The sequence below is a fragment of the Hemicordylus capensis genome, chromosome 5 (genome assembly GCF_027244095.1).
Source record: "Hemicordylus capensis ecotype Gifberg chromosome 5, rHemCap1.1.pri, whole genome shotgun sequence".
Taxonomy (NCBI): Eukaryota; Metazoa; Chordata; class Lepidosauria; order Squamata; family Cordylidae; genus Hemicordylus; species Hemicordylus capensis.
Genome location: NC_069661.1, coordinates 208,253,651 through 208,270,567, shown reverse-complemented (window position 1 = coordinate 208,270,567; position 16,917 = coordinate 208,253,651). Strand labels below are relative to the sequence as shown.

At 42.8% G+C, this 16,917-nt stretch overlaps 1 protein-coding gene across 9 annotated transcripts in view; it reads left to right on the top strand.

Moving 5' to 3' along the window:
* The window catches only part of ANKS1B (ankyrin repeat and sterile alpha motif domain containing 1B), a 595,071-nt gene that overhangs the window by 255,153 nt on the left and 323,001 nt on the right, over window positions 1-16,917 (top strand). For all 9 annotated transcript variants that reach the window (XR_008307633.1, XM_053251588.1, XM_053251587.1 and 6 more), the window contains 2 exons: window positions 1,830-2,404; window positions 3,921-3,993. Coding sequence is in view for 8 of the 9 variants with exons in the window: in XM_053251588.1 (XP_053107563.1) it covers window positions 1,830-2,404; window positions 3,921-3,993 (648 nt within the window). In the remaining variant the exon portion in view is untranslated. The remainder of the gene's footprint in view (window positions 1-1,829; window positions 2,405-3,920; window positions 3,994-16,917) is intronic.

Here is a 16,917-nt window from a genome sequence, read left to right as displayed (position 1 = left end):
CTATCCTGGAAGCCTATCCTGAAGGCTGATTGAGAATTCTTGGCTAACTTTGGTAGTATGTATATTAATGCATCTCTCTGGCAGTGGGTAAGTCCAGCAGCCTTGAAGGAGGTGGTCATTAAACCCCACTTTAAAAAGAATCAACATACTGAGCTGACGCTTGGGCAATTATTTGTAAGTTTCTGACTTGCCTTTTCTAAAGCAACATTCTTGAGTGGTTTGGGGCCATTCAGCTCCAGGCATTCTTGGATTAAGAGTGAAATAGATCATTATCTAGAACTATTTCACACTGGTATCAGAGACTGCCCTAGTCATCCTGTCTTTTAGACCTCTTGGCAGCTTCTAGTGCCATTAACCATGGTACCTTTCTTGACTGCCTTGCTGGATTGGCAGCAGGGTGGGGTATCTAGGGTGGGGCAGGCAGGGCAAGTGCCCCAGGCGCCACTTGAAGGGGGCGCCATTTCTTAAAATTAATTGTTTTTTTTTAAAGCCTGCCAAAAACAAAATGGCCACCGCGCATGCTCAAATGGCCTCTGTGAGGCCCTAGGCCATACCAGGCCTCACAGAAGCCACCTGAGCATTCATGGTGGCCATTTTGTTTTCAGCTGCCATTTAAAAAAAATAAATTTAAAAAATGGCCACTGCACATGCTCAAATGGTCCCTGTGAGGCCCTAGAGGCCAGCAGGGGGGAGGGGGGACCTTTGCAGACCCCCAGCCATGGCCTTTAGGAAGCCCCCCAAAGGGGCTACAGGTAAAAATTTTTTTTAAAAAAATAATATAAATCACTGTACACATATTCAGATATGTGACTTGTATGTGACCTTCAGACTTGTATTTTTCAGCTGATATTATGGTAAATTTATCTGAAAGATGGGTGTCAGATGTTTGGACAGGGGGCGCAATTTCAATGCTTGCCCTAGGCTCTATTTTCCCTAGATACGCCTCTGATTGGCAGTCGGGGCAGTGACTTGGTATCAGTGGTGGACTAAACAAGGATGAATAAACGTACACTTAATTTATAACTTTAAATTTATTTTTATATGTTTTACACATTTATATACTGCCAAAATTCAAATCCGTAGATGGTTTATAATATAATACAACACAAAAATTAAAAACAGCCATTAAAACATTTTACAACAGTTTAAAATTTAAATCTAAGTAGAAGTTTGTTCAAAAAGGTGCATCTCAAGCGTCTTTTCAAAGGCTGTCAGATATAGTGAAGCTCTTTCAATGGGGAGCCTGTCCCATAGGGAAGGCCCCACCCCAAGTTGCAACCAGACAAGTTGGTGGCAACTGTAGATGAACCTCCCCAGACAAGCAGTGAAGTTCATGGCAAAGAAGGTGCTATCTTAAATAAACATAAACTGGATTACATAAACTTAATCTACAGTAGATAAAATTGATCTTACTATAATATGAATCAGTAGACCAGCCAGCTGGGGGTATGCCGATTCTGGTCAGAGTTGCACTTGACTGTAAGAATAAGGTTTCCATGTCTACTTCATGAGGTGTTTATGTAGATAAAAGAGCTCCTTGAGCTCCTGAGGAGGATGGAAAATGTAATAAATAAAACAGATTCCCCACTCCTCTTCCTCCTCCCCAGTATGTCAAGTTTATTTTCCAGTTTGTCCTAATTAGGGAAAATTAATTTTCAAGGGGAAATGTTCAATTTTAATTGGGGGGGGGGGTGGTCGGTTTGTGTCAGAATTATTTATTTTCATATACAGGAAGCAACATGTTAAAAGAATGTTGTTGAAGAATGTGATTGCTTTTTAAAGAATATTTGTAAAATCATAAACAGAAAACAACACATTATATTTTGCAGAGACCCAGCAAACATCCATTGAAAGTGAACTTCTTGAAGCACATCCTTCTGAGCAGTTTGCTGGTCTGCTTCATGGATCATCACCTGCTTGTGACCCACCTGAAAATCCCCTTCAGCTCTACAGAAAAGCCAGCCCAACTAATGAAGTACATTCCAGAATTAGTTTGAACAGGAGTATTTTGAATCTGACACAGCTACAGCAAGAAAACAGTACTATTCCACCAGTTAAAAAGAAAAAGCCACCCATTTTAAACAGAACTATATTTCCTTCTAAAAATAATCTAATAGAAACAAATACACTGGCTGGAATTACAACAAGAACTGGGGACCAATGGGTTGCTAATGCTGCAGGGTTTGTGGAGCGTGCTTGCACACTTGGGAGGATACGATCTTTACCAAAGACACTGCTTGATATGCATTTATCCAAATATGTTTCAAAGTCTGATTCTAACCTCATTTCCTATCCACCTCATGAACAAAAAGCAAGAAGAAACTGGACTGAATCTACAGCAGACCCAGAAAACTCTAAAGGAAATTCTGAAAGAACACCGTCCTTTACTTCAGAATGGGAAGAAGTAAGCCTTTGATCTTTTTATGCATACACGACGGATAAGAACTGTATAGGGGAGGGGGAAATCTGAATAAAAATTCAGAGAACACGGGAAGCTCCGTATGCACAGTGGAGCTTTTTGCTCTTGAGTTATTCTTCATTAGCAGCCCTCCTCATCACTTGACAACACACTTTTGAAACTAGAGTTTTGAAACTAGAGTTTCAAAAGTGATTTGATTTAAAAGCGACGTGCAAATCTTAGGAATTTCCAAAGTCATTTGTGATGCTGCTGCTAGGAAATACAAATATCAAAATACCTACTGCACACATCCAGATCCTTGGCACATGCAAATAAAAATTTGAAGATATCTAATCAATGTTGGCATCAGAGATCAGCATTGTTTCTGTAACTCCATGAGCCCCCGGGCCCCAGAAGCTACCTCTGGCAATTCCTTGGTAATCTGCTATGCCCATAGCCTTTGTACCATGTACAGTCAAGAGAGTTGCTCCATTGTTGTATCTTCTCTCTCATCCCATCCACCATTAAATCCCATCACTAACCTTGTGGGGAGAGCCTGGGAGGAGAAGGGCCATGGAGGGCATTTTTCCAAGGGCCTCAAAACATGAAGCTGTTCATGTATCTAATGATCAGTCCTCAGACAATGTGTATTATGATATACCCCATAGCCATTGGATATCTGGGATAAATAAAGAGGTTTTTGTTGCAGTGCCACAAGTTTAATTGAAGTTATTATCTCCACAGAGGATTCAGTCATCTAAATGTAATCTGTGACATTCTGTGGTTTTCAGGTAAAAGCTTACTAATGGTCTTCTGAGCTGCAATTTCCCAAACCAATGAAATATCTTGTTAATTCTTCAACTGTCTATTATTCCTGTGAAAGCTAATTATATCTACTATAACAAGTGACAGTAGAAAAGTATACATGAAAAATGTCCAGGCACAATGGCTTTAAGAGGAACAAAGCTAATTCATCCTGTACCCCAAAAGAAGTTATTTGTGTGTGAGAGAGAGAGAGAGAGAGAGAGAGAGAGAGAGAGAGAGAGAGAGAGAGAGAGATAGAGAGATACACACATATATGATAAGCAATGTACAGAGAATGTAAAAGGATGAAGCCCAGATCAATATGTCTGGAGCCCCAGGGCCCTGTATTAGGTTTTTAATATTTTATTAATGTTATCATAGCTCTGCTCTGGAATCCTCCCCCCCCCCCACTTACTTCATAGTATATGATGGCATGACACCTACCTTTTATTGAGCTTGAATTCAGTTCTCTTCCCATACATGCTTACTGAAGTGGCTCCCAGGTTGTTAGAGCTGGACAAGGAGGATATCTTGAAATGTTTTTTAAGTGAATGAGGTCAGAGTAGGACATTTGTCCTTGGCTTATTTTTGTCTCTGTATTTTTCTTGATTGTACTATTGTCTTTCAAAAAACACGAGCAATTTCTTTATTTCTGTGCTTTTAAAGGTATAATGTTTAATGACAGAGTTTAATAATTTTCCTGCTTTATCTCTTGCAGATTGATAAAATAATGAGTTCCATAGATGCTGGTATTTCTACTGGGCTAGAAGAGATTAATGATGGTCTTTCAAGTAAGAAAGAAATACTTTATTTTCTTTGAGAGGCTTTGAGTAATAAGCTTATATGATAGTTAGGAAAATGGTAAAATAAGTCATTATGTTAAGATTGCAACTTACTTGTTTTAATATCGCTGGCCAGAATTAATTGGATCCAGCAGTGCAACAGTTTTGGGTTGATTTCTCAGCCTCTGAGATGCTAAAACCAGACCACTGGTTGAATGAACAGCAAAGAATAAAGTAAAAGCAAATAATGGGGATCTAGATAGAATTCTCTGACCATGTTCATGATCGTATCTTCCACTGGGGGAAACTTAAGCTCTAGAGAGAGATGGCTAAAAATGTCATGCCTGCTGCTTAACTGCAGGACAGGACCATTCTTGTGGGCATGCAAGTCACTCTAGTGCTCTAGAGCCTCATCCTCAACCACTAGATATAACTCTGTTGTTGTTAACTTGATCCTATTTTGCTAGTCTGTTTCTTCATAGTTGCATTTCTCCCTCCTCTCCCCCTTTTTCTTTTTGTTTCTATCTTCCTTTTTCCTCTTCCTCTTTCTTATGGTCTACAAATATCTTAAATTGTGATTCTATTGAGAAATCTTGGCTCCATTTAGTTTTTAAGCAATATAGAAAGACTGGCCAACATGATGTGCAGCCTCACATCATGTTGTGACAGAAGGCTTCAGGTTACTGCTGCTGTGGACCTGGAAACCCCAGCACCACTGTTGCCAACTAATGACTGTGGTTCTTGCAGTTTTTTTCATTTCCTGCATTCTCCCCCATTGTGGCAAATGAGAGAAACCACGGGAATGCTGCTTGCATAGCCGCCATCTTCCCAGGCAGCGTTGCTGCTTCCATGTCCACAGCAGCAGTGCTGCAAAACCCTCCCATCTCCTCAGAACCTACACATCATGTCAGCAATTGTTATTACTACCATATCTTGTTTGTACTGGTGCTGCTCCCAGCCCACTCAGTTCACCTCTCTACTACTTGCCTCACCAGTTTGGTCACTAGTTAGTGATAATGCAACCAGGTCTAACTTCTGGCTTCCTTCACAATATGGGTATGGAGAAATATCACAGCAGAACTATCACAGCAATCCAAAAAGCTTTTGACAAAGTTCCTCATCAAAGGCTCCTGAGGAAACTTAGCTGTCATGGGATAAAGGGACAAGTACATGTGTGGATTGCTAACTGGTTGAAAGACAGGAAACAGAGGGTAGGTATAAATGGAGAGTTTTCACAATGGAGGGAAGTAAGAAGTGGGGTCCCCCAGGGATCTGTACTGGGACCGGTGCTTCTTAATGTATTCATAAATGATCTAGAAGCAGGGGTAAGCAGCGACGTGGCCAAATTTGCAGATGATACCAAACTCTTCCGGGTAGTGAAATCTCAAACGGATTGTGAGCAGCTCCAAAAGGATCTCTCCAAACTGGGGGAGTGGGCGACAAAATGTCAAATGCGGTTCAATGTTAGCAAGTGTAAAGTGATGCACATTGGGACGAAAAACCCCAACTTCAAGTATATGCTGATGGGATCCGAGCTGTTGGTGACGGACCAGGAGAGGGATCTTGGGGTTGTGGTTGACAGCTCGTTGAAAGTGTCGACTCAATGTGCGGCAGCTGTGAAAAAGGCAAATTCCATGCTAGGGATCATTAGGAAGGGGATTGAAAATAAAACGGCTAACATTTTAATGCCCTTATACAAAACTATGGTGTGACCACACTTGGAGTACTGCATACAGTTCTGGTCACCACATCTTAAAAAGGACATTGTTGAACTGGAGAAGGTACAGAAAAGGGCAACCAAGATGATCAGGGGACTAGAGCACCTTTCCTATGAGGCAAGACTACAACACCTGGGGCTTTTTAGTTTAGAAAAAAGACGACTGCGGGGAGACATGATAGAGGTCTATAAAATCATGCATGGCGTGGAGAAAGTGGAGAGAGAGAGATTCTTTTCCCTCTCACACAACACTAGAACAAGGGGTCACTCCATGAAATTGATTGCCAGAAGGTCTAGGACCAACAAACGGAAGTACTTTTTCACACAACACGTGATCCACTTGTGGAACTCTCTGCCACAGGATGTGGTGACAGCCAACAACCTGGATGGCTTTAAGAGGGGTTTGGATGACTTCATGGAGCAGAGGTCTATCAATGGCTACTAGTCGGAGGGCTGTAGGCCACCTCCTGCCTCAAGGGCAGGGTGCCTCTGAGTACCAGTTGCAGGGGAGTAATGGCAGGTGAGAGGGCATGCCCTCAACTCCTGACTGTAGGCTCCCAATTGGCATCTGGTGGGCCACTGTGCGAAACAGGATGCTGGACTAGATGGGCCTTGGGCCTGATCCAGCAGGGCTGTTCTTATGTTCTTATGTTTAACTATTCTTCATAATGCAACATAGCTGTACAGTATTCCCTATATTCAATCTAGCAGCCACAAAAATACAATTACAAAATGCAGCCTTGTAACTTTGGAAGTACAAAGCAGATTTCTACTAAGTCTATGGAGGGGAGATGGCCAAATTATCTTTTAATTAACAAAAATTATACTAACACCCGAAGATATGGTTTGAGTGAGAAGAAAAGTGGTTGCAAACAATGGAAACAGTAATTCAAAGCAAACTTTTTAAAATGCTATAGTAACTCAACAATATGTATTGCCCCCACACCCCAGCCGCAAGGAAGACACAGACACTTTTCAATTTGGGTAAAAGGGTCACAACTTTATCAAACGATCAAATTAGCAAAATGAGTGTGGAATAAACTCCACCCCTCCAAAAATGCAAGCCTATCAAAGGCTGGGTTCAGACATTTCTGTCCTTCCTTCCCCATGCTTTGAATGGGCGACACACTCTGACTCAAGGATAGGAGCAGTGCAAATCTGCTTCGTCTCCATCATTGCCAACCCCCAAGGGTCAGGGCACCTTCTAGGGCTTCACCCCGCCCCGAAGCCACGCAGCATTTAAGGTTTGTAAACCCTGAAGCAGGTGTCATGGTGAATCGAAGTCCCTGAGCCACCAAGCCTCTAAGGACCGATTGACCAATCCACCCTTTCCAACTGCCCAAGGATGCTCACTTCTACAGCTCCACCCAGCCCGCGCTGTACCTGCCCAGTTGTGATCTAAGACTAACTATTACTGGGAAAGACAGAACAGAATAGGCAAAAAGACCCCCCAACACAGCCAATCAGTCGAGGGGCCAAAAGGATGACCAGGGAAGCCCACTGCCCCTAGGGACTGGAGGAAGGGGAAACCAGAATACAGCCCAACTGAAGCTGGTCAGCTTCATCAGTATGCAAGCTTCATCAGTATACAATCCTCCAGCCCTGCCCAATCAGGGCCCTCCCTGCAGCTGTCTGCAGAGGGGGTGGGACAAAGACCCATCCCCCAGCACGAGGCTGCAGGATGGGGCATTTGCCCCATATCAGCCGCAAGGAAGACACAGACACCTTTCAATTTGTGTAAACGGGCTACAACTTTATTAAATGATCAAATTAGCAAACTGAGTGTGGAATAAACTCCACCCCGCTGCCTCCAACAGTGCGGGCCTATCTAAGGCTGGGTTCAGACATTTCTGTCTTTCCCTGTGGCTTGAATGGGCAATACACGCTGACTCAAGGTTAGGACCAGTGCAAATATGCTTCATCTCCATCACTGCCAACCCCAAAGGTTCAGAGCAACCTCTTGTCACAAGTTCACTCTACTGAAGAAGCTGACCAGAGATTTGTGACACAATCGCCAGTTGGATTTGTAGCTCAAGTTTCAGCTTTACTGATAAATGGTAAGTTTTTACAGTCTCACCATGAATATGGAAGCGAGGAGTGATCGCACCATAGACCCAGTACATATCTAATAACCCAGGCTTTCCAGTAAAACTTCAGACGCCCAAATTCCAGAGTCCCAAACTCTCCGGCAAAGGCTCAAAGCAGATTAGACATGTTGTTTCCAGCAGTTTGTTCAAAGCACAGGCTGCCAGATTTATAGTCAGCCTAACCTACTTCACAGGGTTGTTGTGAGGAGAAACTTAAGTATGTAGTACACCACTCTGGGCTCCTTGGAGGATGAGTGGGATATAAAATGTAAATAATAATATTTTTAAGAAAATCAACACTCCACCCCCACCACCTGTCATAGATTCAATCTGGCTCCTGCTGTCTTCTTGTCAGTCGACTACTTCTCCGTAATTCCTTACTTGCTGTTGGCTTTCCCCCCACTTGTATCCTCGAGATAGTGGCTGTTCAATCTCTGGCTCAGATCCTGACTCTTCTCTCCAAAGATCGCCTGTCCCTTCTGGCCCCTCCTACGCGAAACACTTGCCCTGGCCTGTCTCAACTACCTCCCCATTCAAATCACAGGCCTGCTTCTCAGGTGCCTCCCCACTTTCTAATAAGTCCCCTGACCCCCTACTCCTCTCCAGTGTCCTCAGGTGGAGAAATAACACCTCTGGGGCTTCACACACTCTGAGCCACACATCCTTTAAGGTTTGTGAAGCCTGGGCTCCCATGCCACTCTCTGTCACTGCGCCACCAAGGCCCCAAAGGCCACATGTCTGGTAAGGAGAGGCTCCACAAAGCTCCATTCCCAAAGCCAGAATACAACACAGCTGAAGAGGGGAGGTGAGGGACAGCTTCGTCAGCATACAACCTCCATCTCCCCTCCAGCCCTGCCCAATCCTGCCCAATCCTGTGCAGGGCCCTCCCTGCAGCTGTCTGCTGAGGGGGTGGGGCAAAGACCCATCCCCTTTCATGAGGATGCAGGATGGGGCAATACATATTGTGACTTCAATTGTAGTGTGTGGTTTGGCTTACTCCTGTAGGGGAAGAATGGCAGTTCAGTCCTCAAATAGCAAAGCAAAACCAGTTTGGTGAGAAAGCAGCAAGGCAGGAGGTCTTGAGACAGTTCTTTAGTATTGAAGAACTACAAGGATTTATTGAAAGAAAAGGTTACAAACAAATGTGAAAAAGCCTGCAGCTTAGTTTCAGCTGTAGCTCATGGCTGAAGAGAGAATCCAAAACAAAGAGCCATCTCTGGAGAGACAAAATGGAGACTATCACTGGAAGAATAAAGAGGGGAGGAGTCCAGCATTTTTATCCATGACCCTAAACGCCCACCCCCCAGTGTTCACTATGAGACATTGCAGCTGAGAGCTGATGCTGCCAGGATCCTAGCTCCAACAACTCCCCTGAGTAATTGAAGTGTGCAGAACTTCCTGAGAAATATCATTTGTCTAATAGTAATGTGTGTGATTGTCCTTTAAAATTCTCAGATGTTTCTCCTTGGAAGGAACACCTGAAATTCATTTAAAATTTCACTTCAAAATTTCAGTGCCAGCCCTAGGGATATGAGAAAGCCTCTAAGAAATTCCACTTGTCTTTCAGAAATGTGTTTGGCTTCCCCTAAATTCTCAGATGGTTGTCCTTGCGAAGAACCCTAAATGTCACTTCAAATTTTATGTTTTATAATTTAGCCTTCCCTCAACAGGGCAATAGCGGATGACAACTGCATTATATGCCTAATATGCTTCTGAAACCATTAGAGAAACAATGAAGACAACAATAAAAACATGGGTAATTTAAAAAATTGTGCTCATAATTTTTGTACACTCCCACAAGGAGATCCTGCCTGTCTTGCAGAGCTGATCTAACTATTACTAATAAATGTGAAGTGCTTTCCACACCTTAAGAGCTTCAGTGACATTAAATTTTGCATGGAGGCTAACTTATAAGTGAGCATAATATGTGAGGCTGCAGAATGTTTTTATTGTATCCATGGGTGCAGAATTTAAGGCAGACTCTAACATATGACTTGCATGCTTTGGGATGATAAGTATAATTGTGCCTTAGCTGTTTCCTTAAATGAAAGGTTCTTGGATTCAACAATATTTACACAGGTATAGCTTTTCAAGAAATATTTGTAAAAATGAGTTCTAATTAGGTTAGCAAATGAAGTTTAAATTATTTACATAACCTAGAAGTACAGATGGCCAATATTTCAGCTCACCTTCCCTAAAGTCCCTGAAGATATGTATTAGTAATCATATTTAAGTACCTAGTGTGCCAAAACCATGGCTGTTGAGTGAATTGTGCTTCTACTCCAGAGACTGCTGACTCATATTATCACAACACACAACACAGTGCATATTTATATATAACTAATAGCTTTTATATTATTCATCTTCCAATGAAAATGACACTGAAATGTGATAAATCTTCACATTCTGGCCACATCTAGTTATCTGTCCAAATATGATGTATTGCCTTTATCGGTTAAATAACCAAGCATACAGTGCCACAATAATGAATTAATACTGATAAAAATGTGTGCCATTTTATGTTTTGTTGTATTTACGTGTGTTTATTTAAAAAGGAGGCAGACTAAATTATATTTCTAAAAATAATATTCCTAGTGTGAAAGATAAGAATGACCTTCCTGAAGATATATTGCTGGACAGGTTCTCAGCAGTAGGCAGTGTGGTGGTGTTTTGGCTAGTGGTGTATATGGAACCGTGGTGTTCCAGTTCGCAGCTGGGTGAGGAGGCTCTTTAAGGGTGGAGGAAGGTGCACTTACCCCTCCCGCTGCTTTTCCCCACCGGCGTTCCGGTTTTGAAAAGCATTTGGGGCGGCAGCATACCTCCCTGCTGCCCCTTCCCCTGTTTCTTGGCAAAAGGCTTAAGAATGTGTGACAGCACGTTCAAAGGCCTTTAAGAAGTCTTATCTCTGGCCAAGAGATTCTCAGCCTAGCTTCTAAAGTATTTAACCCCAATCACAATAAATTATCCAGTCAAGACAAACCTCATCTAACTTCCTCCACAGAGACAGCTAATTTGAAGCCTCACAATCCTATTCAAGATTAAGTGCTCCAGCTAAAAAATAAACTTACTGCAGTTATGCAAAATATAAAACTGCAACCAAGAGTAAAAGGGGACTTGTTCTTAGCCTCAGACTCCGGAAATGAGCTGGATCTGGAACAGGATGTGGAAATTCAGCTAACGCACACAATCTCAAGACTCTCCAGCCCCTCAACTCCAAAACCAGGTCGTGGTTTTGGAGTTTAGTTCATGGAACGAAATCCTCGGGGGCAATCAAATGTACCAATCCTTTCAAAAGATGGTTTGACAGGGATTGTAGCAGTGCCAAAGAAAAACTTATTGCCGCTTATCAAACCTATAAGGCATCTCCCTTCGCCAGCTTCCCTCAGTAAGGTCACAGAACAGAAAAAGCAATATAAGCAACTGTTGAAAGACCAAAAAAAAAGAAGGTATGAGAGCTGATTGGCACCAATTAATATTAGCTGCTAAATCTAAAAACTATTCGCTCTTTTGGAAAATGATTGCTCTTCTTTCCTTTCGAGGTTTATCACGCCCGGATTGTATAATTCCTCCATTGGCTTGGAAGGAACATTTCCACCACCTGTTCAGGAAGGAAGATGAACTGAACACGATCTCTTCGAGGACATGGGACGGCTACCTGAGTGGCCGCCTGTGTCCTGCGATGAAATAAATATCCTAATTGCTCAGTTAAAACCAGGCAAAGCCCGAGGAAATGATCATATCACAGCAGAGGTCATTAGAAATAACCTTAGTGGTGGATCCCAATTTTGGCATCCTTATTTACATATATTGATAAGTTGGCCCAGATTCCAAAAATTGGGGTGTAGCAATAATCATTCCTATTTACAAGAAGGGAGACAGGAAGCTCCCGGAGAATTATCAACCTATTAGCTTGCTTAGTGTCGTAGGCAAGCTGTAAGCTAGGCATGTGCATAGTAAACTGTTGGATTGGTGAGAAGGAGATAACATCTTGTCAGAGGAACAGTTTGGATTTTGTGCAGGATGTTCTGTATTGGACCCTGCAATGATTCTGCAACATGTGGTAGAGAAACATTCTTCAAGTTCGGGCCCTTCTCTGTTTGCAGCATTTGTGGACTTCAGGGCAGCGTTTGATCTGATACCTAGAAAGAAACTATGGAATAGGTTTTCCAGTTCTACAATTGATAGTCGGCTACTGCTTTTGATTATAAAACTTCATGAAAATTCTAGTATAAGAGTACGTTGCAGCATGCGTGGTCATCTTACTGAAGAAATTCATACTTATAGGGGAGTAAGACAAGGTTGTATATTGGCCCCTTTGCTATTCAATCTGTATGTAAATTATCTCAGTCCCCATTTAAACAAACCAGAACATCATCCCCCCAAATAGCGGACAAGCACCTTGCAACCCTTTTATACGCTGATGACACAGTCACCCTCTCAAAAATGCAAGTAGGTCTGAGAAGAGTGTTGTGTTCGTTAGATACTTACTGCAAGGAAAACTCCCTAGAAATTAACTGCAGCAAAACTAATATTATGGTGTTTTCAAAATGTCCTAAAAATTACAACTGGTCATTAAATGGTTTTAAGTTAGAACAGGTCAGAAAATTTAAATATTTCAGGATAATTTTTCAGGCCTCTGCTTCTAGATCTGCCCATAGAGATTATATGATTATGTATTCAAAATAGAGATTATATGATTATATATTCAAAATGGGAAGAAAAGCACATAGATGATCCAATCTTACTACCGCACCAGAGGCACTTATTTCATCGCCACGACTGTAATCTGTTCAAGGCTAAAGTTCGAGCACAATTGCTCTATGGAGTTCAGCTAAGCATATATGTTAATTTTAATAAAGCTGAAGCAGTTCAATCATATATATATATATATATATTTTTTTTTTCCAGGTTCCTAGCTGTGTCCCTAGAGTGGTTCTCCAGCTCTAAGCAGGGTTGATTAAATTAGAGGCTAAGGCCTGGATCTGCATTTTTGAATAGTGGCTCAAGCTTACATTTAACCCCCCTGGATTAGCTCCCTTGGTATTGAAAGACATATACCATTCAAGATGGGGAAAGGAAGTGGAGGAAAAGCTAAGTTCTTATGGGCTTCCCCCCACTGCTATATTAACCTTAGGTTATGACACTGCTAGAACTAACCTAAGAGAAAGAATCCATGACAAGGAGCAGCAAATTGACTGGGGTGCTGTACCAGCCGATGTTTTCTTGGGCAATCGGATCATGAATCATTCCCCTGCAAATTATTTGTCTCTGATTAGTGATGTGCACAGACTAGTCTGGAGGCCATTCTACAGGCCTCCGGACCGGTCCGAGCATGGGTGGTTCGCGGTTCAAGCGGACTGCGGTGGGGGTTCCTTTAAGGGAGCGGGGAGCATGTACTTACCCCTCATGCCACTTTTCCCCCTCTGGCGCTCCTTTTTTTGTTAGCAATTGGGGCGGCAGGATACCTCCCTGCCGCCCCTTCCTCCTCTCGGCTGCAAAAGGCTTCAGGAAGCTTTTTGCGCGTGCACGCGGCGTGCACGCAGCCACACTCATGCGCACACGTCACGGAGATGTGATGTGTGCGCGCGACGTGCGCACGCACAAAAGGCTTCCTGAAGCCTTTTGCAGCCGAGAGGGGGAAGGGGCGGCAGGGAGGTATCCTGCCGCCCCAATTGCTAACAAAAAAGGCGCGCCGGAGGGGGAAAAGTGGTGGGAGGAGTAATGCTGGCTTCCCAGCCCAGTTTTGCCTACGCATGAGGACCTTTGGGAGACCCACAGCTCCCAACAGTGGCATGGCGGCAAACCAGCAAGGGAGCCCCAGCTGTTAGCGAGGGTTAAGGGTGCAAACACACTATTAGGCCAGGCTAAGCATATGTTGGTGCTGTGTGGCTCCGCACAGCACCCACACAAGCAGCATCCTGGCCAGTGACAGTAGACTCCCCATAATGCACTGCACACTCACGGTGGGAGTTCCAGGGGCCTCCCAGCCCCCAAACCTCCCTGCTGCTGGCTGAAACTGGAAGTCATCTGGGCAGCTGATCCGCATGCACAGCAACAGGCAGAGGATCATCCACAGAGGGGAGGTAAGCTTCCTCCCCTCGCCTCTTCAAGCCCTTCTCATGGATCTTTAGAAAGGGCTCAATAGGTTGTAAGATGATGCCTTTTTCTTTTGCATAAATCTATAGATAATAGGCCTTATTATCGTATATTCTGGGTGGCAGAGTTTGGTAAAATTGGAAGTAGGTGAAGAAGCAACAAGTATAATAATTTATTTAGCCTGTATTGAGAGTTGCTCAAATTCCTTTGTCCTGAACTCTGTAACTTTGGTCCCAAGAGCTGTATGATAATAGATCTGCAAGGTGACAGCTGAGAGTCTAGGTAGTCTGCTCTGCTTCCATATATATTCATGCTGTCAGCAGTGGATTAATCTTTTTGCTGCCCATAGGCAAAAAGGCTTTTGCCACCCTTTTAAAAAAAGCTTTGGGGAGGGGGGCGAGGGAAAATTTCCCCCTTTTACTTTGATTTTTTTAAAAGCCATGGTGGCAGCAGTAGCTCTGAGGAGGGGAAAGTTCCCCCTTTTACTTTATTTTTTAAAAAAACCTCAGCAGCAGTAGCTGAGGGGAGGGGGAGGGGTAACAGTGTGAGGGGAAGGTTTCCCTTTTGCCCCCTAAAGATCACTGGGCCACAGTGGTGGCGACGGTGATGGCTAGCTGCAGCTTCAGGGAGGTTGGGGAGGCAAGGAGGGGAGAGTCACAGTGCCCCACTTTTTAAAAAAAACCCTCTAAGCCCACTGTGCAGGCAGCAGCGGCAAGCTCCTTCCTCCTCCCTTCCTGCTAGGTGCCTGAACAGCCACCAGGCTCTGCTGTCTGCAAGCCACCAGGCTCTGCTATCTCCATTTTCAGCTTTCCTAGCCATTCAATGGAGGGGAGGATGAAGGAGCTCACTACTGTCACCCACAGAGCAGGCTTAGAGGTTAAAAAAGGGGAGCACTGTGCCTCTCCCCTCCTCCCTCCCTGCAGCCAACTGCCACGCCCCATCCTGCCACCAGTGATCTTTAGGGGGCAAAATGGGGAACTTTCCTCTCACCCAGTGGCCTCCCTCCCTGCAGCTACTGCCACTGCAGCTTTTTTTTAAATCAAAGGGGGAACATTCCCCTTGCCCTCACACCCTGGAGCTGCTGCCGCCACCGCTTCTCAAATTTTGCTGCTGTAGGCAGATGCCGCCTCTGCCTCTGCATTAATCTGCTGTGTGTGATCTTAGTGTTAATAGAGTTTTGATCTCCATCTACGTGGAAAAAAAGAATAGAATACAGTCCAAAACAGATCCTTTTTTTAACAGGAGGAAACATTTCTATATTGGCCATTTCTTTATTTGTTGCCATATGATTGTAACTTTGGCAAGCTGGTTTTCCTTCCAAGCTGTTAATATCCTCCTCCTAAAAGGGCAAAACCCAGATAAAATATAAGTATTTAATCAGGGCAACATTTTAATTGGAAATGTATAGGCTGCGTGTTGATATAAGGCATTTTCCACAATCTGGGATAATATAGTTTCACTCTAATCATACAATTGGTTAGTCATGATAACCATTTTCAGATAGAGATGTTAACACTCTAATTCATTGTGTGTACTGAGGAGGGAGGATGTGATTAACTTTCATTAATGAATATCCAAAAAGTCACCATGCAGTTGTGTGAGGGGGATCTGAACCGGGACCTTGAGGTAAAGGCTTAAAGCTCTTCTACCCCACGGCACAGTCCCAGCTTGGATTCCCCTCGCCTGACGGCTGCTATAGTGGGTGGGGGTGGGAATTAAGAAGCAATTACTAAACACATGCTTTATGTTTTATTGCAGTTTGGCCTTGAGGTGATAACGTCTATTTTCTTCATCGTTGAATCTGTACAATTTGAACACAAATTATTTAACCCATTTTAAATGTATTAACCCATCTTCTTTTTCTCAAAACTGCCCATTAACAATTACTGTGATTAGAATTATGTTTCCTGAGTAAGACAATGGATATATATGACCTATTAATTGACACAATGTATGTTCACTTGGAAGTCACTCCCACTGGGTTCAGTAGGTAAGAGTGTACCTATTTTATGTATTTTTACAAGATTATATATTTTTATTTATTTAGGACATTTTTATACCTCCCAAAACTCAAGTCTCTGCGCAGTTTATTCACATACTGCCAGATAGATAGATAGATATACAATTTGATTCTGATTACAATGTACTATAAACAAAGAGCATGAATGACCAAGGTGTATAGTGTACGAGGTGCTTATATGCCAAGGAATGCTAGAGGAGGGAACAGGTGAAGATCAGAAAATAAAGGAGAAAAATTAATTCAGTTCGATAAAACCAGCATTATATGAGGATGTGCTTATTCAAAATATTTAGGATCAGGAAAGCTTTGATTTTTTTGTTTGGATTTTCTTTTCTTTTTGTTATCAACACTTTATTGAAACAATTTTTGATATTATAAGCATCTCCAGTTCCCCTTGTCTTGTACTGTGTGAACTTGTCTTGCAGTACTAGGAAACTTTGTGTTGGATTGCTGATAATTTTTCTGCCTTAATAGACTGAATATGGAATTCCAGGGAGTTAATTAGTTTCCTTCCTATTTAGAATCTGTACCAGTATCTGGAAAAGACATTATGGTTATTTGCATACTGAAAGGGGAAAATTACTTGTACATCTGCTCTCTGAAAATATCTGTTGCATATTTTCATCCTTAGGCCTTAGATGAAAACCTTTTGAAGCACAGAGAATCTAAAATGAGATTTTTTTTTTCCTAGAGGCTGAATCTAAGCAATAATGTAAATGTGTACACAGAGAAGTTGGGGACTGTTGGCATTCTTATTTCAGACCAGCAGATTCTTTATCATGGGCAAGCAAGGTCACAGCAATGAGAAATGCAATAAGACATCTCCTTTCAGATTGTCCTCTTAGTAATACTATCTGGTGAACTGTGAAGAACTTTGGACAGGCTTTCTAAAAGTTCTAGTTTCTCAATATACAATCTGACTGAAGATTTAGCATTGACATTATGGAGACAGGCATGCCAGAGTGTGGGAAGAAATGCTGAAGTGACACTTCTAGGGAGTAGCCATGTTTGTC